This window comes from Parasteatoda tepidariorum, chromosome 12, assembly GCF_982258835.1.
Source record: "Parasteatoda tepidariorum strain Cologne lab strain chromosome 12, Ptep-v5.0, whole genome shotgun sequence".
Lineage (NCBI taxonomy): Eukaryota > Metazoa > Arthropoda > Arachnida > Araneae > Theridiidae > Parasteatoda > Parasteatoda tepidariorum.
In genome coordinates this window covers 13,867,868-13,895,294 of record NC_141766.1, presented here as the reverse complement: position 1 = coordinate 13,895,294, position 27,427 = coordinate 13,867,868, and the positions used below count along the sequence as shown (strand labels likewise).

The window sequence follows — 27,427 nt, the reverse complement described above, 5'->3', positions numbered from 1 at the left end:
AGGGAAGCATAATTTGGTTGGTTTATATGTTTACATAGCTGCCAACTGCACTGGCTTTTCCAGTAGACTACTGGTATTTTCCAGTTTCTCCTGGTTTACTGGTTTAATCTACTGGTTTTTTCTGGTTTTTGTAAATTTTAGAAAATTCCCTAAAATTGGCTAAGTGTCCTAAAAAATCCCCATTGAAATCTAATTTTTGTACTGATTATTGCAACTCTTTTGAAATTAATTAAAAAAATCTTTAAACTTCCTATGATGATTTAAATGCCTATTAATATTCGAAATCACGAATAAACATAACATTTCAAGTATGTTTAATGTCAATCATAACTGGAAAATATTGCAATTTTTCTATTTTGATGACTACAAAAATCCCTAAAATTCCCTATGTGTAAAATATTTATTACATTATGCAACAATTGTCCATGTTGTCCACGCCATGTTAAAATGTCCTATGTGTATAATAATTTTATATTAATAAATCTCATTTCAGGGAGACTCTGGTGGTCCATTACAAATCCAGGCTGATGAAGGATACTGGTTTCTTGCTGGTATAATATCATGGGGAATCGGCTGTGCTGAACCAAATATGCCAGGAGTATGTACCAGAATATCAAAATTTAAAGATTGGGTTATTCAACAAATTAGTTAATTAGCTGGCTGCTATTGAAATAAAAGTTTTATTCTGGGTGCCAAAAGTGTCTGAACTAGAAGAAGAATATAATAAAGACACTCTTCGCGTAAACTGTGATGTTTCTGAGATGCTTAAAATAAAATATTTATTAAAATATGTTGTACAGAAAGTTCATTGAAATAAAAGTTTAGTTCATATTTTGTTGAATCCAATCCAAATAAGTACTAACTCTAGTATAGACACCGGGATAGGTTGGATCTCCACATCTACGTCCCCAAGAAACAATTCCAATCACTTCCCATCGATTTTCAGTATTTAATGCCATTAAAGGTCCACCAGAATCACCCTAAAATTGGAAACAGATTGACGAAAATTAATTACAAGAAAAATCAACCTTGCAGCAAGAGCATATACATTTTTATTCTTTTAGTTCAAAAAGTTTCGACAGATGGCGATGCCAGTAAACTGTTCTTTCCATCATTTGTATAAATTACATTATTTTATTAAGTGTTCGACTAGTGGGGGGACATTTCTAAAATGTAATTTCAATTTTATTCATTTAAATGTTTTGAAATCAGCCGTATCCGCTGGAAAGTTTTTGAGCCAAACCGAGAACTCCAGTAGGGAAAATTTATATCCTGTCACATAAATTTGCTACAATTTACGCATTTTTTACAGTTAAATTTTGTCAAATTTGGGACAGTGTAAATCACTCGAAGTTGTTTCATATAAGTTTTAAAAGTGAGTCATAGCTCAAAACAATGGGGAGTCTCACTAAAATCTAAAGAATTGAAAATTTTGAAAGCTTGTACATTTAATATAAATGTAATCTTTAATATATTTAATATAACATTTATAATATATGTTAAGATTTTTAATTTGTATAATGATTTATTCTTTGGTTGTATTGATATTGCTCTTTAATGCCTGAAATGAAATTTGCCCATTTAAATAAAATCACACGAGACAGTATAAATAATGCCAAATTTCAATGCGAAGTCCTTATAAAATATTTTTAAAATTTACTTTTTTATGATAAACTCGTGTGACAATGGAACATGTCAAACATTTTTTTTAATTATCTGAAAATTAATTTTTACTTTGAAAATTACAAATAATTTCTTACAAATAAAAATATCAAATGATACTTCAAAAATAAATTTGACTTGAAAAACATGGCCAGAATGGTTTAGTCAGGAAATTCTTGAAAGTTTGGAATCATTTTCATCATACATCCTAAAAAATTTGAAGCCTTTTTCTTATTTTAGTACTTTTAATTCTGAAAACGCAAAATTTGAGCGAAATCTGAATAGTATGGCTAATTCAGTTTTAAAAGTTAATTTTAATTGATCTCAAAAGCTATTCAGCTAATGTTTAAAATTTTGCGTTTGGTTATTTAAAATTACATAGCTTAAAATATAAAAACCATTAATAAATTAAAATTTAAAGATTCTTCGACCATTATTGAATTTTAAAAAGTGTTCTACTCATAAAATCAATTCAATTTACGAAGTCAAAAACGCATGATTTATAAGACGTAAATAAACAAACGTTTTGATACATAAGACGTAAATAAACACTTTGAAACATTAAATCAAATAGGAAAAGCGCACAAGGCAGCTGAAACCAAATTTGTTTTATATAAAATAGAAATAAGACATATATAAAATCTTTACAATTTAAAAAAGATGAAAATATAAATGTGTGTTTGCAGAACAGTACTTCATCAGGGGACTAAGAAGAAAATAATCATCTCAAACAAACAAATCTCTTCATATCTTAAAGCTAACTAATTGTTATGATATGAAAATAAATGCAATCCTAAACAAAAAAAAAACATATTTTTTTTATTTATTTAAAAAAGTTCTATAATTCATAATTGGTAAACTTGCTTTTACACATAATTATATCAGTAGGGATAATTGTGAAAAACGGGAATTTTTAGGGATAATTGTGAAAATCCAATTAAATTTCATATTTGAGAATTAAATTAGACACAACAGACTTAGAAAGGTTTTGGTCACAGATTTTCTTTATAATGCAGCAAAATAGTAACTCAGCATTGTGGTCTCAGAACAAATAACATCCAGTGCTTCCATTACGTAAATCAAAAATTCGATTGAATGTTCACAAACTAATTTTCTAAAATGATTCAGACAAAATACGAAACTGAAATGACCTTTCTTCAACTGAGCTATTTCTTGTCAAAACAAAATATCTGATTATTTTTAGACAGTTCTATCAAAAATATTCTTTTAGAAATAAAAGGAACATTTTGTAGTGATCTCAATTTCATGCACAGTACAAATATCATTAAAAATATTTCAAACAAATGTACTCTTGATTGATCCTAACTCTGATATATTTTGATAATTTTTTTAAACGAAATTTAATTTAAGCAATTTACTTTAAAATTTTAATCAAATAAAGTTAATATTTAAGGTGACAAGGGACTTTCAAATAAGCAAAAATTTCACAAACAAAAAAAAGAATAGATTTTTCTCTTTATATTTTTGAAATTTAGGCATTTAACTGGACATTTTTTTAAAAAACTTTCTTGAATTTTAGCAAAATTGATTAAGTTATGGCCAGTTCTGTTTTGACCACACCCCTTTGACGCCCTGCAATGAAAAAGTAGTAAAAGTAATTTTTCTCAAAATGTCCTTTGACAAATTTACATTCTAATGACTGAGAATTTGATGCTACATATTTATGAATATTATTAACATTTTGCTGGAGCAGTTTTGTGAATTAAGTAAATGGTATTTTTATACATGATATTTAAAGCGGTATTTTGATTTTTTTCCAAAAATGCTGGTTTCTTACTGCTTTTTTACTTTTATTTGTTTCAATAAAAATAATTTTATATATTACCTAAGATTTAATATTTTAAAAGTACGACATTTTAACAAAATTTCAGACTCTAGGAATAATTCTAAAAAAATTAGAAATTTTAAATTTCTTAAATTTTAAAATTTTTGTTTTGAAATTTCGTATGCAAGTTGCTTTTAGCAGTATAAATGTATACTGAGAATTTCAAACAGATCCCGTGATAACTTCTAAAGAATTTTTTTTGAAAGTCCTTTGTCGCCTTATGCATACAAATTTTTAGGAGCTAGTTGCCACAAATCAAATAACTTTCGTGGAAGTTCAAAATATTGATTGAGAAAAATAAGCTTGCGTATTGGTTGAATTCAGTGCATACTTGTTTCAGAAAAAATGTGAGTTCGAATTAATATTTTTTAATTCTCAAAAATAGTCAAATCAAAACATTGATCGAGAAAAAATTTGCGGATTAGTAGGATTCAAAAGGATATAATTTTAATTCTCAAAAACATAAGGTCTCAAAAATTAATTTTTGAAATCTTCAAAATTTTGTTGTGTAATTAAACGGAATAGATTTAATAATTATTTTTTAAAAAATGATCTGAAACATCCTTGCGAAATTTTTAACTAGAATAAAGAAAATCTGATTCTCATTTATTCCATTTGTTAGCAAACTGATTTGTAGTTAAAATTTTAATTTTATTTAAGAAATTGTTCGTTAGATTAATAATATTCAATTTATCAATAATTTTATTAAATATAATTTATATTTTAAAATTAAATTGCTTTCATCCGAATAAACTTTGTTTTCAAACGAGAGTATTAAAATTTCCTACAAGTATTCGTCTACTTGCCAACTCTTCGCTTTTCACGAAAGATTTTTTTTTATTTAACGTGGTGGACAAATTTATAGAATCAAGTTTTTTTTTTCTTCATTAAATAAATAAGATTGAAAATTATTTTGACTACCATTACGTTTGTATAATTTAAACATAGATAAAATTCAATTTCATTGGCATTAATAGGAAAACTTTTTTAATAGAGCTGGCAGGATGTGGATTCGTGATTTTTGACATTAAACAATCGTGAATTTTGTTTAAATTTCATTATTAAAGCTGTTTAGAAATTTAAAAAATGTACTAATTTAAAAACGTTTAAGTGTTAGAAAAACCATTAACAAAAAAAAATAATTTCAAATATAAAAGCAAAAAACAGAATTAGATGTTTCAAAGCTGGATTTTCCCATCACGATGTCTTAGTTTCAATTACATGCAGCTATGTGACTGCACCACATTTGTGCTGAATCATTAAAATCGTTAATCGTTTTTAAACTGCTTTAACTCAGTTTCGTTATTCATCGTTTGCAAGAAAAATTTAGTTCAGTTTTGGTTCTCTTAACAGCTGTGGCATTTCTACCTTCAAATTGATTTATTTTTAGTGCTAATTTTTCATAACTAAATTTTCTTTGCGAACGATAAATAACAAAACTGAGTTAAGCAGTTAAATGATTCGGCGCAGTGTGGTGTAGCCACATTACAGCAGAATTAAAAGATTTTTTCTATGGTGGGGGTTGATTTTGAAATCCCTTCCAGCTGCATCAATACATCGTTTTTATTCCGAACACTTTTCTTTATAAACACTAAGCAAAATACCGGACTTTGAGATAGCTGGATATATTACATGACTTTTTAGACATGTCTATGCATTTAGAACACTTGACTGTTTTAAAGAAATCTAAAATCGAGCAATTTAATACCACTATAATAAATTTATAGGATGCGTGAAAACCTCGTAAAAACTAATTTCTTTTAGAAAAAATATATATCAAGTGATTTAGAGAAATGGATGACATTACATAACAAATTTAGATTCACTAATTTATTCTTTAAAAAAAGAGCATTTAAAAAAATAGAATCAAATGTTATTTTCTTAAAATGGTTTTTTTAAACTGTCATTTCGAGCTGTGTCCATATTCTTAAACGCGTATTTTCCTGAATTAAAAGTTCTCTGACGATATTTAACCTTTCAATATAGTTTAATTTGAAATTAAAATTTCAAGTTACACTTAGAACCTTGTTAATGTTGCACGCATGTCCTCATTCTTTGACTACCTCTTTCCTTTTCCGCTAACATTCTTTGAAATAATTCACTGCTAGTGGCCTAACCCCTTCCTTCTCGCTCCCGTGAGGTTTCGCCCTCTATTTCTAGCTCCCGTGATGTTTCCGGGCTGGAGTGTTCAGTAGTAACGCGCCAATAAGAATAAAACTAATTAATTTCTTTTTCCCGGAAAACATTTTATTTTAATTTTGCACACCAGATGGCTGTACCAGGATATTTTAAGGTAATTGTAGGTAGTTTATTTTAAACTAGATGTCAGCACTAATCAAATACGTGTATTTGTGATATGTGATTTAAAAAAAAATAGGCACTTTCATGGCCGTTTTCTTGAGAATTAACCGATCGTTAAGGGGTTAAAGAAGACTTGAGAAAAAGTGCAATTTTGGGTGCCGTTATGGCATTTCAAGGATGTAAGGCTGACTAAAATACCCTTTTTCCTTGTCAATGCTGTAGAAGTGACCTGTAAAGGACTGAACACATCTAGCATTAATTACCTCATTTTCATTGTATTGCTTACAACAAAGTGCACTAGCTTTGAACAATTTTATCTTAGCTTAATTTTAAAGTGAAATTTTTAATATACTATTAATTCGATTTCCGCTTGAAACAAGTTAGTAACTTATCAGCAAATATAGTTATACAAATTATGTAGTTTAAAATCAATGTGTGATGATTTAAAGATTTTTTTAGGAAGCAAGTGGTACACTAGACACCTGAAAATAAATTTAATTGAACTGGCAATCTAATCTGAAAGGTTTGCCTTATTTCGCCCTACACAGTGTTTACTCCAAGAACGTCCGTTGTCCGGTTTCATATGCATCCAAATTAAAGCAATTTTATAGTCACTTTAAATGCTGTCAGGCAAAATGGTTCATGGTGTATCTTTTACCTTAAAAAATGGGCACTGCTATTGTATATCCGAATCTGAGTCATTTGGGCAACCCTTAAGTATTTGGTGGCTTAACAGGAAAAAAGCGACAATAAATAAAATACCTGACAAGCATCTTCTCCGTTTTCGGGTGAGCCAGCACACATAAAAGAGTCTGTTATACTTTCTAAAACATATGTTTTATCACATTTTTCATTAGACCACACAGGAACCGTTACTTGTCTTAAAATGTTACTTGCTGCACCACCTAAAGAAATAAAATATGACTCATGTTGTGTGACAGACGCACAAATAAAAAGTGGTCACGCGGAATAGCGTCAGAAATACAAAAGCCAGGGTATTAAGGTGAGGAGTAGACTAAACATTAATAACTTTTGATTTACTGATCATATTTTCAAGTACTGTGGTTCCATTTTAATGGTTCAAGGACCTGACCTCAAATATGCTAATTTAAGTTGCGTGCAGTCGATAATTTCAGTTACATAGGCGTAATGCAAATGAAAGCGAAAATAACAGGACCTTCTGCCACTCAAAATCCTTGTTCGGTAGTTCTTAACTCATTATCAGCATAAATTTACATTCACTTTAACTGCCTCCAGGTGAACTTGTTAATAACTATACGCAGCTACACTCCTCTTATATAACCCTGCATGGTGCTTTGTCACTGCTGTATTTCTGACACATCTGTTAACTTTTTATTTGGGCAGCTTTGGCTTTAAGTTGGAGCCTTTCCCTGATCTTTAAGCAAAATTTGTTCACAACACTCGACATCTCAGGTTTAAGAAAATGGACATAGCCTGTTCTCTTGAAAAGTAGTCTTTTAAAGAATGAATCCAAATAAATTTGTAAAGTAATGCCGTCCATTTGCATAAAATATTTCGTTACTTTAGTTCGTTTTTTAAGTTTATTTTATTTTAAATTAGCATTTTTTTTTTAATAAGAGATTTGCTCAGAGCTGTGCAAATTGACTGTTATGGGAGCCAAAACCCAGTACTGTTTAAAATCAACAAAAGGATTCTTCAATTTTCTATGATTTTTAACAAGTTGAATGCCACACTAATTTTACATGGCTTGCCCGTCTGGCCAAAATGATTTTCCTCAGTCTGTATGCATTAATTTCTGTAAACCATTTTAATAACGATAATATAAAAAATTAAAAGCATTAAAAGTTTACTCGAATTATGTGTTTCTAATAATCTTCACCGGGTGACCCCCCCCATGGAATTCAACGTGTTAAATTAATTTTTTTTATTCCCCTACCAATTAATTTTTTTGTATTCATTTTATAAATATTCATCCATTTCTGAAGTCACTTTAATTCTTATAATAATTTAAAGGTGATAATTAGAAAAAAAACGGAACTTAAAATGTATATGTATGAAATGCATGTAAATTAATATGGTGCACATTCTTGGTGTTAATGCTGCTCTTTATCGTATTTATGAAGCGTGTTCATGATTATAGTTTTTTCAGCAATAGATTGCAGAAACTTATTTCCTGCTGTTTTTAAATATCAAGCCTTTAATTTTTGATATTGTTCTGGAAACTCTTTAAAGAATTGCAGAATATTTTTAATTGTACTGTATTCCCATAGAAGGAACGAATTTCATATTAAAATGTACGTTTTGTCATATTGATAAAAAATAAAATTAGGGGATAGTAAACTGCAAAAATAAAACTTAACACTAAAAATAGTGGCAACCATTTTATATCAACGCGGTGTTCCTTTAAATGTTTCACTATACCAAGAAATATTTCTGGTGTAGTAAACAATACACCAAGTAGCTTGAAAGAACATATTTAAAGTATTTAGCTGCCACTATTTTTTATATTCAGCAGGAAATGAGTTTCTGCAATCTATTGCTGCAAAAACTATAATCATGAACACGCTTCATAAATACGATAAAGAGCAGCATTAACCCCTCAAGAATGTGCACCATATATTTGAGTAACATTGGAATTTAAAATTACAATAAGCCAATAAGATACAGATAAGAATCAGAACTTTTACGATGCAAAGTAAAAATCATTAATTTAGAATATACTCTATAATATACTCTAATTCTTAAAATAAAATTAGCTTGTAAATTAAACAAACGCTTACTAAATAAATAAGACTAATTTGAACTAGCCTTAACAGATCACTCGTGAAGAAAAAATTATATATTATAAAATTATTTAAAATAGTTTACAGATATTTAAAAGTTAAAATATGATTATTCTCATTACACAATTATAAACATGCATACATATTTTAACAGATCCAACTTTTGTTTCTATAAATTTATAACATCATAGAAGACAAACTACGCCAACTCATTAACGATTATAAGCAGCAGCTGGCGATATCTTAAGTGCTCCCACATTGGAGTTTTTGAAAGTGAAAATAATTCTCGTATGGTGTGAAATCTCGTGAGTTTGATGTAAGCTTATTTTTTGCGGTAGCCTAAAAAATGTTCCTTCACACTATTTTTTTTGTGTTACTCAACATCATGTCCGGAGAGATGTTACACATTTTTTTCTCTCCAAAGTTTACTCCGAGCATTCAAATAATTTGTAACATTCTACAGAAATAAAGCTAAATTGGAACTTACCGAATGAAACCGTACCCCATCCGACCACCGTAGCATTGACATCAGAATAATTTCGGGATGATTCAGGTAAACATATGCTTCCAATAAATTTAGAGTATTCAACCTTTCTCTTCAGCTTTAATAAAGCAATATCATGTTGGAATGTTAAAGTAACAAATTGAGCATGTCGTTTTATTTCTGCTATTGGTATATCTCGTTGATGTTGATTTTTCTCGGAGAAATTATACTCGCCAAGCCGAACAGTCAGGTCTTTTACTTTTAGGCTGAAAGAGTAACAATTGTTATTTTTATTGCACACAAAAATTAATACTTTTACATCAACTACAAAGCTCGATTCCGTAACTATGCCCCATCCCGGAGAGAATTCTCCCCGGACTCGCAAGACATCAACTATTTACTCCAACTCTTATTAGATCTTTCATGAAGTACCTTATAAAAAATTTCTTTAAACCGTATAAAACAATTACTTGAAACATTCAAAATAAATTTAATGTATATATTGTTACTTAAACCTTAAGTAAAAAATGCTATTACTTGAAACCTTATAAAATACTATTACTTGGAAAAAAATAAGTACCTGAAGCCTTATAGAAAAATACCATTAGTTGAAACCTTATAACTGTAATTAAAATAATACTTTTGTACAAGGTGATTAGGGAAAGAATGCATTTTAGTAAGTTTGATTAGAAAGGTAACAGCGGGGAGGACAGAATAATTTAGGGCTTACAAGAGTAACAGTTAAATTATTGTATTTTTCTAGGATTTTTGTTTGATTTTTTTTGTGTGTAGTCAGAATGTGTACTACTTTTGGTTTAGTTTTTTATATTTCAGTGAAAGAAGTATTCTTGCAGGAACCTTATTAGATTTAGTTGCTTTTGGAGTTTATTATGCTGACGTTTGCTAGTGTTCTGATGTTGCACATTTGTTTTACACAATTGTACATTTGTTTAATGACCTCTTTAGATTGGTTTTGCAGGGGACATGCTCTGTAAAAAAGGGAGGGAACTAATCTGGGTCATGTCTGTGGAACCAGTGATACCATTGGAATCTGATTTTTTGTTCATATTCTAGTTTATGTTAATGTCAGTGCGTTTGCCAGTTTGGTGTCACATTTAGCTTAGGGAGTGTTGGTATTCCTGAGTCATTTTCATACGTATCACCGAATTCATTGCTCATATGAGCTTTATCCAGGCAATTCTTATTGCATTATTGAATGCAGTGACCAGATTTCTTTTATAATGCTATGTCTTTCATTGCAATTTTTTATGACTAATTGTGGATAAACCAGACCAAATTGTTGTAGTGGTGGTTAAGTTAGTTATTGTGGATTTGATGGCTTCTAAGATGGCTAGGAAGATTAAAAAATGGTGCTTTCATTTCTAAGTTCATATATTTTAATATTTTACCTGGTCAGATTTAATAGTCCCCCCAGCCGCTACCGTACCTTTATCCATCTTCGAGCCACCTGTGAAAATATTTAGCCTGATTTGCTCCTGATGTTGAAATTCGCTAATGGTTTTAATCTCACTTAAGTTGAAATAAACCGGATGTATTATGTTTAATTTTGGATCTCACCAGATCTTCGTGCTAAATTACATTGATACTGAAACTGATGGATGCATTTTTGTTCTTTTAGAGGTTAATTTTGATGGCTTCTTGATGGAGGACGAAATGAAGTGGTGGGATTGCTAAAATTACCTGTAGGGTAATAGGAGCTGTTCTACGAGCCAGTTATATTTAAAAAATTTCGTTGCATGCTGTCTAATTAGTCTTTTAAATATTGATTTTGGCTCTGGCACCAGATTTATGTGCCTTCATCCTCTCCGTACAGGATTTGTAGCGGATTATGTGCTTTGGCTGTATGCCTTAAGAACCTCCAGCAATTCTTTGGAGGGATAGGAATTGTGTGGATAGGAATTGCCTGGATATTAGCCTGGATTCTTTGGATATCAAGATTTTTTGTCCAGGTGAATAACTCGTCAATGTCATTTTTTTTATATTGAATTTCTTCTTTCAGGTTGTGCTTCATTTGCTTTTTTTCCTCCTCGGTTGAAATTTGAAGATTATTTTATCGTTCTTGTTTACGTTTCTAAAATATGCTTTTCTACAGCTTTCTCCCATACATGTTCAGAATTAGAAGAAATATGAAGGAGGATCATGACAATACTCTGCATGAAAAGCATGTTTAAAACATTAAACTTGTTCAATTTGTATCAAATACTTACCCTAAGACGCAGTGTGCTGCTGTGAGTATATACCAATCATTGATTATAACACCTCCACAAAAAAATCGGTTTCTTCTGAGTAGTGCCACCTATTAAGAGTAGACAAGTAATGAGTGGGGTATAAATAAACAAATCAAACAAAGAATTCAAAATCTTACCATCCAGGTCCACTCGTGGGGGAGGGATACTTTACCACCTACTATTCTTAGATTGGAATTTTTACCGCAACCTAAAAATACAATTTAAATAAAATTGTCACAGCTAATGAAATCAGCTTAATTTTAAAGGAAGTGAATATAATGTATATGTATTCGTATTTACACCATCCTAATATATTTGTTTTACCGTTATTGGTTTGCTTCAGTTACAGCAAAAAATCTAGGTGTACTTTATTTCACTAGGACACAACTTGTTAATAGCTCATAAAAAAATAACAGCTACAACAGTTATCTTGTTTTGTACAAATAGTAAATACGAATATTACAAATAAAGAAAGTTTTATAGCTCCAATTGAAGCAATTATCGCCATTTTTTACTACCTTTTCGTGAAAAAAATTAATTTATTAACAGGATACAGATCCTCATCAGAAGAAAATCCTCATCAGGAGTACATTCCTAAGAGGACAATTTTACGGAATGTAAGCCTGATATTACACGTTCTACTATAAGTGCTCGTGTTGCGGTATAGCAATGCAAAATGTGACAAAATGTTAACATTTTAAACAGTTCTAGTAAATAATTGAAATAATGTAGTTGTTATAATTTTATGATGTCAATCACCATTTACTAGCTGAAAGTTCAGGATCAATCACTGATGCGAAGTGTTATTACTGGACATGACTTTTCGTTATTACGTGGGGTTCCGTTAAATTAAGAATTCGGCTTAATTACATTGAATCAAATACTTTTTTACATAAAGGGTGTCCGAAAGGTATGGAAATATTAAGAGAAAATCCTAAAATAGAGATGAAATAAATTTCAAACGATTCATTTCATGTCTCTAAATTCGACCCCATCCCAGCCTCCAATGTGGGTAGAGTTTACTATCATTAGATTGGCTTTTTAAAGTATACATTTGTTTTTATTTTATTTTTGATGTTCCATATTCATTGATCTCCACTTTAAACACTTGGTACTCCGTTTTAATTTTCAGATTACAGTCAAAATGCATAAACGTGTTTTTATTTTATTTTATAGCCGTCATTAAACAGCAGATTCAATTTTGGGTTTACGACTTTTAATGTTCAACTCCTTAACCTAGTAATTTTGAACCTAATCCAGCAGACAAGGGAACTCCTGTTTTAAGTATTGAGAGAAATTTGCCTTCGGGGAGGACTTTTTGATGAAACTAACCCGCATTTGTGTCACAGGGAGAGGAAAAAACCACGAAAGCCTCCCACGGTTAGCCTGACGGCAGGAGACTAACCCATGATCTGTCTACCATTGTGAATATTTTAAGTCAGCTCCGCTGTCGGTGCAAGCCGGATGCGGAATTTATATCGACCAGCCATCGCTGGGATTCGAACCCGGTTCACCTCATTGGAAGGTGAATGCTCTATCCCCTGAGACATCACGGCTATGATAAACTTGTTCGTAAAGTTGAGGTACTTTTCTGAAATATTCAAATCAGTAACAAAAATGGAAGTTTTTTTTTTTAAATATTTCAAATCTGTTCCCTGTCTCATCATAAGGAATGATAGGGGTAGAGATTTAATGCTTCTTGAAAATATTTTCCGCAAATATTTTTACATTTTTGATCAGATCTATATATTTGGTCAGTTTTATATTTTTGTACACCCTGTAGGTATAGGGTAAAATTAGGAGGTTTTGCTATTGGCCAGTTGTAGCAATTTTAACTGTGATAACTTACAAACGTGGCCACTTTTTCAAAAATTTAAAGTTTTAAATGATTAAATAAGCTTAATGCAAGGCATTTCTTTTGAAGCGATTCTCGAAATAGGTTCGAAGCTCATTTCGTAAAGAAACATTTTAAGAAACAAGTCTGAAATAAAGCAATTTTTAGAATATAACGCATACATAATTATTCCATCATTTAAAAAAAATGTAGACAGAAGGAATTTTCGATGAAAAGAAGTGGCGATAGTCATTGTGACCGGTAGCCATTTTTTTTAATCATCACTTTATATTTTTACAACCTTATGCAACTGAAACAAAGTTCTATCAAGCTAATTGTTTTCGCTCGATTGTTTCTAAAATATATCACTTTCCTGATAAAACAAGCATTTCGAACGTTTTTCGTCACGTAATAGCACGATAGCTTCACTTCGAAGGCTAAATTCTATTGAACTATTTCTGACCAATCGCAAAGCAAATACTCTTTTAATGGCGGTGGTGGCGGTTTGTACCATATAACCAAGATCTCCCTGATTCTTACATGCAATGTAAGAATCAGGGAGATCCTGGATAATTTTATGTAAATAATACGCTGATTCAACAATGGTATACTAATTTTAATTAAGAGATGCAAATATTTCAAATTACCTATTTGCATTTATAAAGTAATTTCGGCACTGAAATACAATACTTCATCCGTAGTCTACCAATTCATATTTGCCATTTATTACTGATAAAAATAAATAGCCAATATTTGATTAATTATCAATTTTTAGAAGGTGATTGCAAATATATTATCACATTACAGTTCTTGATACAGACTAAAGTTTTCTGTACTGGTCAGATGTATGTGTTTTTGTATGGATAAAGTATTTTGAAATTGCAAAAAAAAAAGATTGGAAATTACAAATTATCTGAGGCGAATGCAAAAAGTACTTTAATATTTTAAAATTTTAAAATATATAATCATAAGAGTTTAAAATGTTTAGGAAGGAGAATTTTAAAAACGAAAACTCATTGAACCCGAAATCATTTAAAATAAATTTTATAAATCAAACTTTTTTTAAAAAAATTTAATACTTTGAGCTATTTAAAGAGTTTAGGTAACAGTTTCGATGATTACAGACAAAAATCTATGATAAGATCGGAGCTAAGCAAAAGTCACAGAAATTATCCATATTCCATAGTTGAGAAAACTCGTATGAAATTTTTAATAGGCGGAGGAAAAATAGAGCACACGTGACCTACATAGGTAGGTACATTATTACGTCGAAGTAGAGATGCACAATGACGACAGTATGGGAAGCATCCCTGAGGATGATCCGGAGACATGCCATCGCAATTGTGATCCTCTGCAGAGGGCATGGTTCTCCTGCTTTGGTATTCCGACAACGTCCTCGAAGTCTAGCACCTTACGGTTGAACAGTTTAACGAGAACCGATAACGCGCACCCTCAGTCCCTACGTAGGCTGATCAAAGTGGTCACCCACCTGCTTACTGACAGCAGTCAGTGATGATCAGTTCACTACGGGACACGTGACCTACAGATCAAATAGATAAGCAACAGGCTACTTCGATAGTGACCTATTGTTAGAGTTGAATTAGGAAACCGTTCTAATAACGATTGAAGCGCGTTTGAGTTGCAATTAGTCACTATACCGCTAATTTTGTGTTTTCTGATTTAAAATTTAAACTCTCACCTTCCTGGGGCTGCTTCAATTCTTCTACTGTCGTGACAGGTGTATCTTTGGTTTCTATAACTGGGTTATCAGGACAACAGATTCCAACGAATGGTCCACGCATCAAGCACAAGTATTGTAAAAATAGACTGAAGTTACTGAGTGCATCACTTAAAAGACATTCGGTAATACGCTTACAATGTCCATCTTCTCCCGATGGAGTTTTGCAAGATGTTAAATTGCCGCTTCTGAAGAAGACATCAACAAGACGGGAGGACTTAATTTTTTCAGAATCTTCTACACTGTTAGCATGAAGCAATTCTCCACTTCCTTCCTGTAGTTCAATTATGTTCTCATTTACGAAAAGGCCAGAATCAAGAGCTGGTTCTTGAGAAGTTTCCGGAGTCAAGGAAATTTCTTCACTCTTTTCTTCCTGTATATCTTCATCACAGTCTAATTCTTCTGAAATGCTTTCAGATTTTGTATTCGGGATTATGTCAACCGTATGACCAGTTTTGAATTCTTCGCTCTCTTTTATATTGGAAGAGTGTCTATATTTAGGTGACGATATCACTTTGACTTGAAATCCATCTGCGCTCATTTTTAAGTCATAAGGATCAGTATCGTCTTTAATAGAGCGATGTGAACGATTAGCATCGTACTCTGTCTGTAACGGGCTAAAATTCCACTTGTTTACTAAATAAGACTTCCTTTTTGTATGTCGTTTAGATCTCCTAGATACTCTCTGTGAATAAGTTGGTTGTTTTATTTCTGGTAGACTTTCAGATGGCAGATATTTATTTGTAAGCATATCCGAACTTTCCTGTCCTTTCTCTTCCAATTCATACTTGCTATTAGAACCTAAATAAAATAGACAAATTATTTTTAGAAGAATTTTTATTAAAACACAATCACTATATAAGAGTTTACCAAACGTGAAGCATCCGATAGCTCCTCCTTTCACGAGGATAAATTAGGGTAAAAAAGAATGCATGGCGGATAACTTAAGTAATTCTCATTAAAAGGTTTTAAAATGCAACGTGCTAAATTGAATGCTTGTAGAACAAAACTTGTAGAAGTACGAATTAAGCCAAAATGTGAACGTATACCTTTATTGTCGTTGTTTACGGTGAAGAGCACGGACTATTAATGTGTTCAGAAGCTTTATTAGGTGGTTTTCTCTACTGATGCGTTCTCAGTCTTGGTATAAATTCAGTCTTAATGTCTACACAAATTAAGTTTGGTTATTCTCATCGTATTTAGCCAAAATGTGAGCGCATTCTTTTAGTGTCGTTTTAAACGGCGAAGAAAACGGACTATTAATATTTTCAGAAGCTTTATTGCGTGGTTCTTTACTGATGCGTTCTCAGTCTTTGTACAAAATCAGACTGTCTGCACAAATTAAGGTTAGGTTATTCTCATTGAGTCTTACTAAGTTAACATCCGATCAAAAGTTAATCAGGGTTTTCATTTTTACCTAAATATATTTTTTTTATTTTGCTCATTGTACATTTATAATAATACGTTCAGGGAATCTTATTTTTTATTTGTTCCAAACATAGAAACTTAATCAGTTTTAAAATTTTATTTTGTATGAAACAAAAATATTGCTAAAGATACATGCTAATTTTTTTAAAAAAAATATTGAATTAAATGTATTAGATATTTTTATTTCTAAATAAATATATCACTAAAAGTATTTATAAAAATGAAGCAATCGATGGGACATATTTAGATGTTCTAATAAATAATTTGTAATAAGAAATTATTCAAAAGAATAGTTGAAATTTTCGTGAGATTTCTATATGGAATTGAAATGTTTGAGTTTCTTGACTTATAAAGTAAATCGATTCCACAATAAAGAATATAAAAATATTAAAACGAGAAGCTTCAAGTTTGTTTTTTTCTTCCTACCTATTTGAAATGATCTGAAATTTAAAGTTTTTTTTTCATGTACATTTTGTTCAACAATTTTCGAATTAAATTGAAAAGTTAGTTTATTGACTTCGAAAAAATATTAAGCTATACCAAAGAATACTAGGATATTTAAAACGAAGCCTTCATTAGAAATTATTACGATTTCGGAATTGCTAATGGTACAGAAAGGACAGCAATTTATTCACGATATATAAAGGGAAATTAAAATAAATTACAATCGCAAATTTCAGATCTACGTTTAAAAAGAACTGTCGGTATTAAAAAGTAATTGCAAATAGTTTAAGTTAAATATAAGTCGGCGCTTTAAAAGTAATTTTTATACTCCTGCCGCAAAGACTAAAAGTTCATCGACTTTGCGATTTAAAATTAGCTTATAGTAAACTTTCATTTTTTGACATAAAAAGAATTTATGGTTTTTAAGAATAAATAGTTACAACTTCTGTAATAATTGAAGGTTGAAAATGTTTGATAGAAGAATAGGAAATAAATGTATGCCCAGCAGTTAAAGAATATACTCAAAATGAAGATGACCGATCAGCTGCTACTCTAAAATCATACGTCACAAGAAAAAAGTCTATACTATCACTTGAGACTGCTTGAGAATGCAAGAAGCATCTTTAATAATTTTTCCCTTAAATCAAAATATAAACAAGAATTTTTAACCATTTACATTATAAACAAGAGCCATATTTAAATCAGAGAAAGTCTTTATTTACAAAATTTTATTATATCTTTAAACTATTACATGCATTAAATTATCCTTATTGAAAATTTTTAAATTTTGTTCAGTTCACGGTTAAAAAATATTGCATTATTTAAATATCTTACGAAAAGACACTTCTAAATTCAGAATTTTTTTTTCGAGCCCACCACACCTGCTTTCCTGATTTTTATCAAAGTTTATTTTTATCAGTTCTCTAAAGTTAAATTGCCTGAAAGAAATCATCTACTTATCATAAGAAAAATCTACAATATTGAAATTTCGGGAATATTTTATTAAGTTCTTTAAACTGATACACAAATTAATATTTTTATTCTAAATTTTTTGATTTTCCTTTGCTGATAACCTCATTTTTTCCTCTGATTTTTATCAATAAAGTTATTTTATCCCTAAGCAACAGCAGAGATTATTTTTTGAACTTAGCGAAATTTAACATATTTAATTTGGTTTTCAAATAAAAAGAATGAGGAATTCTTTGTGTTGAATTTTTAATTGAAATTTTCAGATTTTAAATTGCATTTTTTTTCCCGCTTAATATCACGTTAATCCCGATAATTTCATTTATTTAAAATAGATTTATTCTTCCTTTTCAGCTTATTAGTTCTGTAAATTTATTATTTTTCTATTTTCACTTACGAAGCTTCTAATATTCAGTTAATATATTTAGGTTTCACAACTGAGAAAAATTAAACTAATGGAATTTCTGTTGTTCATCTTTCGCATTTTTACCAATGAGTAAAAACATACCATCAACGGTGATTTAAAAAAAAATAATTTTTTATTAGCATTAAACATACCAACACTTAGTAAATACCAATTACTACCATAGCCGGTCAAATTAACGGACTTTTCTTCTTGACTGAATGTATGAAATATGGATGTTAGGAAGGAAATAAACTAAAAAAACTTCATTGTATTTGAACAAAATTGTATATTATCAATTTTTATGTCTTGCAAACACAAAGAATAGGAATTTTTAATTCAGTGCTCAACGCATATTTCACATATACAGGGTATTTCAATTGTATATTTTCCGTTAACATATTTCTTTCACTTATTATTATTTCGATAATTCTTATAATTATTCTCATAATATATAAGAATTACAATTATTGTTGTAATTAAGATTATTTCTTCTAAGAACTTGGGCTGTCCTGATTGTTTAGACCTTGGCGTTAGACATTTTCTGGGTAAAAACTAACAGTTTGAAATGAAGTAAAGCTATCAAAATAAAATATACGCTACTTACCAAAACATTTAGTTTTTGTCACTTTTTCTTACACAAAAATGCCAATCTAAAATTTTAGGTACTTCTTCGAAATTTGAATTCACAGTTATTCTGATTGAACTACGCAAGTCTTTGAAGAAATGTGCAACTAATCGAATGCAATACGTCGAACACGCATTACATCGTAATTTCTGATCCAATAACCTTATAAAGCAATAAATTGTTCTCCCGGTCAAATGACTGGTTTGGTTGAAATAGCTATACGACAAGTATTATTCGAAACAAAATACAAAAAAAAAAGGATATTTAATGTAGATAATTGTTAGAAAAAGTCATGAAGTCAAATGTGCAAAAACCTTAAGATTATAAGCGCATTTTCGATGCTAAAGTTCTTAAGCGGTCATAGTATGTTTAGTGTTAAAAAAGTATGCCGAGTATCTTATTTCTATTATTTCATTTTTATAAAGCACATCTCTAGAGTGAATCGATTTGTAAAAATTTTTGACTTTGTACATAAAAGTAAATTATGAAGCAAAATCTTCTTTTCTATTGAATAAAAAGGTATGATTTTATTTATCTTCATTTGCTACAAGTTACTGTGAGATCAAGTCGTATCTTAAAAACTATTTTGCATATATTCTCTCTTAAATAAAATAGTCATTTTATAAATTAAATGGCAGTTGGAACAATGCATAAATATTTTTCAAAATTTTCTATTTCACAAATTTTAGTATATAATTCACTCACCAGATGGAGTCGCAAACACTGGCTGATAAGAGAACATCGGAAATTTTAACTATTGTGAATAAAAACTAATCTTTTCAGTCATTCTGTATCCGTTCAAAGCATGTTAAGTAGCACCTCGTTTATATTAACATGGCATGAATGCATTTTATTTTATAGCCGTCGTTGAACCTAACCAACTTCTTGGGTTAACGTCTATTAATGTTAAACTCCGTAGCCTAGTAATCTTAAACCCAATCCTGAAAACAAGGAAACTGCTGGATCTAGTTTTGAGAAATTTGCCTTAATGGAGGACTTCTTGATGGAACTAACCTGCATTTGCGTTACAGGAAGAAGAAAACCACGCAGGGTTAACCTGACGGTAAGGGGACTAACCCATGCTCTATCTACCACTGAGGATATTTTACGTCAGCACTATGTTCGTTGCAAAACGGATGCGGGATGCGTATCAAGCAGCCGCCACTGGGATTCGAACCTGGTTCATCTCATTGGAAGGAGAGCGCTCTATCCCCTAAACAATAACGGCTCAAAAATGCACTTTATAGCAGTTCAGTTATGCATTTTGTTAAAAAAAAAAGTTTATTTTACAGCTGTTCAGCGCAATCGCTGATTGAAACTGAAAGTTAACGTTTTTATTTATATTGATTTAGGAAAAAAAAAAACCTTTTGCTCTAGATTGCAACAGTAGCAGCATATAATTTGTAATTCATGCATTTTAGTGTATAATTCATTCACCAGGTGGAGTCACGAACACTAACTGAAAGGAAAACATGTTTTGAAACAAAATTTCACTTTGTTCCTATATACTAGAAGGTGAGGATGGTGGTGGGGGAATCTCAGCCATAACACCAAGGGTCATAGAACTGTAGACGAAGAATGATGCAACAAAGCTATTTCTGGATGAACACTTAATATCTGCCAAGAGTGACAACCATATTTCTATTTTTAATTGAAATATTTTATGTATCATATTTTTAATTTTTACTTTTAGTAATATGGCACTTTTTTTAAAGTTCATTTGTTTGGAATAAAAAAATTACTTATCTTTAGTTCGTAGTCTATTAATCGAATGATTAGTTACAGATTAACACTGATTCGAGTTAAGTTTAAATACCCTGGATCGAATAAGAACCTAAGTCGCATATTGAATACCAACCATCTGAGAAGAATCATTCGAAATTATAACTGTCTTCAATCTGCATTTAGTATAGTTTTAAAATTAAAATCACGTCCATGTCGCTGGAGGCTCGTCTCTTTTACTACGAAAGTAGAATCAATTCCATAAAGATGTTAACGTGTAAAAATGTGATCAGCGTATGTGACCTTTATGATATGATCAAAATGCAACACTAAAAGGTGTCCTTTCAAAACTTGAAAATTTAATAACTTCGCTATGTTTTGTTCTGGATGGATTCTTAAGACGATTTTATATTCACTTTCTCTGATATGATTCTTCGGTTAAACACCTTAAACAACTCATATCACCTTTTTTCATAAACATTGTGCTGAAATGAGTTTTCTGGTGCGCACTTCTCATTTGAGCGATTCTGAAACTCCTCAACGCAAAACACTTTCTGAAAAATTAAGAACTTTCGAAAACATTCTAGGTCTTTGTGGAAAAACTAATTTCTTAGGCTAATGATAAAAGAAATTGCTCAAAATACAGTTAGTTTTTAAAGTCAATGGGTGAAACAGTGGGCAAAAAAAAAAAAAAGGAAAAACGGACCACTCAGTTAAACTTTTTATCTAATGATCGGATCGTGATCTAGGATTCAATCTTAATGGTTTGAAAGGTTGACATCAAATATGCTAAATAATTAGTTCAGACGATATTTTAAGTTATGAAACCAGAGAAAAAAAACGTATTTTCTCTGAAAAAACGCATTGTTTTCTCAACGAATTCAAATTTCTGACAACCAAATTATTTTATAGCCGTCGTTTCATAGCAGACTCAATTTTTGGGTTTACGACTACTTATGTTCAACTCAGTAGCCTTGTAATTTTGAACTCAATCCAGAACACAAGATCTCGTGGATCAAGTATTGGGAGAAATTTGCCTTCGTGGATAACTTTTTGATGGAACTAACCGGCAATTGAGTTACATGGAGAAGAAAACCATGAAAATCCCCACAGATAGCCTGGCCGTTAGGGGGCTCTTACCCATGAGCCGTCTAACACTGAGGATATTTTACGTCGGCACTGTGGTCCCGGATGCGGATTTAGTATCGATCAACCATCGCTGGGATTTGAAACAGGTTCACCTCATTGGAAATCAAACGCTTTTTCTCCTGAATCATCACGCCTCTCCCAAAATATACAGAGTACCCTCAATTTTAATTTATTACAGTCTTTAAATAGCCGATCAAACTTTGGGTTTATGATTACTAATGTTCAACACGGTAGCCTTGTAATTTTGAGCCCAATCCAGAAGACAAGGGAACTCAGAGTGATCTGGTTTTTTTTTTTGTACAACAAATAAGCTTAATAATGAATCCTGATTTTTACGTACTAAATATGCAACCTTCGGAAACTTAACCATGGTTGGTGAGCTTGGACATACCTCTGCCTTAGATACATAGCTACATCACCTACGATTTATGATGACGATTTTTATAAAATAAGACAGCTCAAAAAACGTGTAAAAAAATGTATTAGGACATAGTTCAGAGCACGTATATATAAAAGGCGATATAGCTCAGAACGTGTATTTAAGAAAATGGATAGAGCTCTGAATGCATATTTAAGAAATTAGTATTTGATTTCACTTTTCAAATTTCCCCAATGAAAATTATTCTTTTGTTTTCTTTTGAGAAATCATAATGGATCCAAATGAATTCGTAATGTGATGCAGCCTTTTCGTCTAAATCACTTCGCAAATTTCTGCAAAATTAGCTTTTTCGGAAAGATATTAAAAATAAACAGCCGTTTCTATAAGGTTTTCATGGTTCTTATATATTTATAATATTAAATTTACGTTTTGTGAATTTGTATAATCGTTTAGAGTAACACAGTCGATGCCTGAAAAGTTACTAATGTAATATACCTCGAAGTTCACATTGATTAGTGTTTGAAAAAGTAAGGAAAAGGAAAACATGTCTTATACACACTAGATTGGTCGTAAGCAAGTTCCAATTTCTTTAATGGCATCCTTTTAAAAAACTGACATTTGATATAAAACACAATCCGAAAGAATCGGACCAAAAAGTTTGAAAAGCTTTTTTCAAAAAAAGAAATTTTCCGCTCTTTAAGATACAAGCGAATAGTTGCAGAAACATAAATCTGGACTTATTTTGTACTTTCAGATTTGCTTTCAGATAAAACTTTTGTAGTTCAAACGCCTTTGTCAAATGAATATATCAAAAGCTGAAAGTTTTTTTTCCCTAATCAATTCCGAAAAATTTTAATTTTTTTTCTTACAATTGGTAACTATCGTAAACTGGTTAAAATAAGGAACTTTAAATAACTTTTTAAGATAAGAGACTTAAAGTGTAAAATTTGAAGAAAAAAATTACAAAAGTTGCTTTGTTTCAAATAATTCAATCATGAATACAAATCAAAACTATAAACTCTGATAAAAAATAGAGAATTTAATACTCAGTAAATTTAATGCTTAAGTTTTAGAATAAAAGATCTAGATTCAGAGTCAAAGATCTAGATTATGAAAGAGTAAAAATTATTCTATATTCCTAACTATATTCTTTATACATTTTATGTTCATCATGTGACAATAGTTTAAGGAATTTTCACTTAAGATTTTCGTAAAAAAAAAAAAAAACTTTAAAAAAAAAAAACTTAAAGCAACTAATGGAGAATGTGCTTTACAAGTAATTTAAAAATTTTAATTTTACCACTTCTTATATTTCTAAATCTAATTTTTCCAAACCAAAGCTTTGGGTAATTTTAAATTTTGCTATGCAACTTTCATATTGATGGGCATAAAGATAAATACAGTGCTACAAACCTCAAATATCATTCATTTTTAATGAACACTGAATAAAATAATTTTTTTTTAAAATAACGAAGCAACTGAAATAAGTTATATTTTCTCATAGCAAAAGTGAAAAAAAAACGCAGTTACTTTAACACAACAAACTATTTTTCAAAATATGGATATCACAAGTATAAAAACCACCTATTATTTTTTTTTTCTTTCAAGATATTAAGTTTTCAAAATCATTATTTTTTTTTCGTTAAAAAATTGAGAAAAATGTCAAACTGAAAGTGTCTCTTCTATTATTGTATATCAGTTCTTAAAGATATTTAAATATTTGAAATTATTTTTTTCTGCATTAAATCTAAAAGCAAAGTAGATCGCCATAATTTTAAAAATTATAGTTATATTATTTATATGAAGCAAATTAAAGCGGTTGCTTCAGTAGATAGAATGCTAAGTAAGAGAAGTTTTAAGTCTTTGGTGTTCTCAACGCTTAATTTCATCAACAATAAATTGCAAGTCTCCTTTCCTGCCTTTTCCTTTGAAAGCTCTTTTCCAAAATAAGAAAAGTTTAAGAAAAATAGGCAAACTTTTTCTGAAAAATTTAAAGTTTAATTGTTTTGAAAAACAAACTATTTACTTCTAACGCTAATTGATTTAATTCATAACTTATTCGAAAAACAAATTTCTGCCGGCAAAATTCGAAAGTCCAACCAGCAATCAGAACCAATCTAAATAAATTTGCTTCACAATATTTTTTTTTCTTTTTCAAATTTAACTTCATATTCGTAACCCATAAGGATATATAGTTTGTCATAACGCTTAGACCAACTTTTTCCCAGATTCAAATCCAGGTCATAGCCAGCAATCATCAATAACTTTATAAAATTATGTTATTTTGAGACATGTTAACAGTCAATTGTAATGTACCTGTTTATATGTTAACATTGTCACTGATTGTGAACAATTGAAAAAATTATACTTAGTTTATTTGCTGTTAGAAATCTTCACTTGAGGTATTCTCAGAAATTAAGACTGTAAAATTAAGTCCTATTAAACAAAAATAAATCCTGATAAAAATGTTAAATATTCCTACAACTAAGAATTAATGAAACTTAACAGTTTTATGAAATGCCACGCTCAAAAAATATCATTTCCATAAAAAAAAATTGAGTTTTATTTTTTTCACAATTCTAGTTAACAAAGTTTGAATACAGATTGTTGAAGACTAATTAAAGTTATATCGTAAAATCTTACCTAATGATCCAGCCATATGTTCCAATAGAAAAATCAATAATAAAATCAAAAGTGTAATTTGAAGAGTCATTATTTAAAAGCAAACTTTTCTCAAAAAGCTTCGTAATAATTTCTAATTACAAATTTTTCCCGTACTATAAACTTTATTTACTCGTATTAAATTACTACAACATTTGAATTAAATTACAAGTTTTAAAATCATAAAACAACATATTAGTAATAACTCCTCGCTTTTACACGTTATGTCTTGAAATAATAAAAATATTCTCGACTCTTGGTTGTTATGGTCGCACTCAAGCTACATCAACTATCTATTTACACGATGCTTTGCATCAGGCACGTGACATCCCAAGAAGAGCTGAGCTGAGTTGTGGATGATGTAGAGGGTCTGAGTTGGATGAAGATTGATTGATTGATTGATTGATATGAGTGGAATCTCGGTGTTAAGCGCGAAGCGCTTCTAACCGATTCATCTATACTGTTTTGGCATTTAGTCCAGAGGTCATATACAGTTCAAAGTTCTAAGTTAGGATCAGATAATAAGTCCATGATGAGGTGAGGCATGAGTTGATTCAGTAGTACATCAGTTGTATGGGGAATTCCCCTGGGTTGGATGAAGAACAGGATTCTTGGGTACTTGGGTTGGATGAGGAAGATGAAGTTTGCTCTTCGCTTTTTTCCTCTGTGCTGCAAGAGAAAGTTCGTTTGAAGGTGATGAGTTGATGATGAAGAAAGATGTAAGGGTACAAGATGATCATGACGAAAAAAATTGAAACTAATTCAATGCAAACTTTGCAGTTTTTCGAGAAATCAAAATACAGAATTTTGTAGTTCCAATACACTTTTGGGTAGGTTGAATTGGTGATAATAAAGAAGTGAAGATACAAAATGATCATGATCGTAGTTTCGCAGTGGACTGATCATAAAGACACGATTCCCAGTTAAGCATCACTGGCTGAGGTCAGTAGACGGGTGGGTGACCACTTTTATCAGCCTGCGTAGGGATCGATGGCGGTAGGTATCGGTCCTCGTTAAACTGTTCAACAGCAAAGTGCAGAACTTCACTCGCAGGTCGTCGGGCAACCGAAGCAGGGAAGCCATTCCCTCTGTAGAGGATCAAAATTGTGGTGTCATGTCTTCGGATCATTAGGAAATGTCTTCGGATCATTCGGAAATTTTAGTAACTGAGTGACTGTAGCAGGATACAGAGAAAGACAGCATGAAGATACATTCAGGGTAACAGCGGGATTCAAACCCGTCACATCTGCGCTTCACACAGCCTTTGGCGAATGATACCGTTTGGCCAAAGAGACCCTACGGTAGTTTCATCGTAGATGAAATCAGTTTGCTTTTCTTACGTTCCCAACCAATCCGAAGGTCGATCAAGTTTTCGTGGGTCATTAATGTTCTTTTCTTAAAGATGTGGGGTTTCGTCTGTAATTTCAAGGGTGATAAAAATCAATGGCGCGAGGGCGGCAGTTTAAAATGCTGTTGAAAAAATTGCCCATGCCCATTATCTTATAAAGTTTTGCAATTTCTGCAAATTAACTGGTTAACGCCCAGCGTCATATATTTAGGACAGTTACTTTTTTCAAAGACATTCATTGTGATGGGAAACTTTTTTCAGTATTTTCATTTATCTGGGTGAATTAAAGGATTCACAGATACCATTATGATTTAGTTATTTCTGATTAGATCTGGAATTATAAGGAACAAGTACTTTTTGATCCATCAAAGACTCTTTGAATGCTCTAACAGTAGAAAAACCAATTAATTTCGAAAATATATTATACCGCTTTTTCCATAAAACCACTTTTTGTATCATTTCAATATATAAATTCGGGACAAAACGGGTTAAGGTGAGTGCCCATGAATTTTAAAGGACTAAGACACTTATTAAACAGCATTTTTTACAGTGAATGTGAGAAGGCTGTTGGGGAGCAGAAGAGAAATTGCGATCGAAGAGCGAGGTGATTCATATTTCTCTCCAGAAAGTAAGTGACAATGAAGGAAGTGAGTGACTGGGGTTTGGCAAAATTTGCATACGGGGAAGGGAATCGCATTTGAGGAAGGGGATTTAACTGCATCATATTTTTTTCGTAGCAATCAAATAATTTGCTGCCAATCATCATGATTATTTCATCTTAATTAAGGGCAAATAAGTTATGTTCTCACAATGGACTTATCTTAAGACACGGTTCCCAGCAAGTCACTGAAGTCAAGCATCATTGGCAGTTGTCAGTGAGAGGGTGGGTGACCACTTAAATCAGCCTGTAAAGAGATCGGGAGTACGCGATATTGGTTCTCGTTAAATTGTTCTATCGAAAAGCCCTCAACGTCGTGCACAAATCGTCGGACTACCAAGACATCGGAGCCATCCCCTCCGCAGAGGCATGCCGTCGGATCATCCTGAGGGGTGTTTCCTAGACCGTCGACCTAAATAAAGTACTGCTACTACTTCATTTTGATAAGGCCGTGCTTTGTGATGAGCATCTATAAATAAGTTTATTTTCAGTTTCACACTTTCAGACTATTGTATGTTTCCTTTCTTACTTATTATGCTAAGTTTTAGGTAAAACTTAGAGAAAGTTTGTTTCCTCGTGAAAGTTTGTTTCCCGAACCTCCGTAAAATACAAAGGATAAAAGCAAAATCCTCCGATACATTATCATCAAATTTATGCCTCCCTCAAAACATTCTGTAACTTGGAGGTAGCGGGGTTCGAATCCTGCCGTAACTTTGTAATATCCCTCTATAACGTATGGTGTATGTTCTCCAATTTGCCGAA

General features: G+C 31.1%; 2 protein-coding genes across 4 annotated transcripts in view; one reads left to right on the top strand and one right to left on the bottom strand.

The window, feature by feature from the left end:
* The window catches only part of LOC107449498 (uncharacterized), a 53,175-nt gene extending 52,387 nt beyond the window's left edge, over positions 1 to 788 (top strand). For both annotated transcript variants that reach the window (XM_087156085.1, XM_087156086.1), the window contains one exon: positions 494 to 788. In XM_087156085.1, the coding sequence (XP_087012211.1) occupies positions 494 to 652 (159 nt within the window). In that variant the 3' untranslated portion in view covers positions 653 to 788. The remainder of the gene's footprint in view (positions 1 to 493) is intronic.
* Positions 754 to 25,013, bottom strand: LOC107449515 (proclotting enzyme). Of its 2 annotated transcripts, XM_016065057.4 has the most exons (7): positions 24,642 to 25,013; positions 14,841 to 15,680; positions 11,445 to 11,515; positions 11,287 to 11,375; positions 9,062 to 9,324; positions 6,572 to 6,714; positions 754 to 980 (listed from the first exon to the last, which is right to left on the bottom strand). In XM_016065057.4, exons 1-7 carry the CDS (start codon positions 24,709 to 24,711, stop codon positions 822 to 824), a joined length of 1,635 nt encoding a protein of 544 aa, XP_015920543.3. In that variant the 5' UTR covers positions 24,712 to 25,013; the 3' UTR covers positions 754 to 821. The 2 variants fall into 2 exon arrangements, with proteins under 2 accessions (XP_015920543.3, XP_015920544.3); XM_016065058.4 differs by lacking the exon at positions 6,572 to 6,714 and having other exon boundaries at positions 24,642 to 25,001.
* Between the last annotated feature and the right edge of the window lie 2,414 nt (positions 25,014 to 27,427).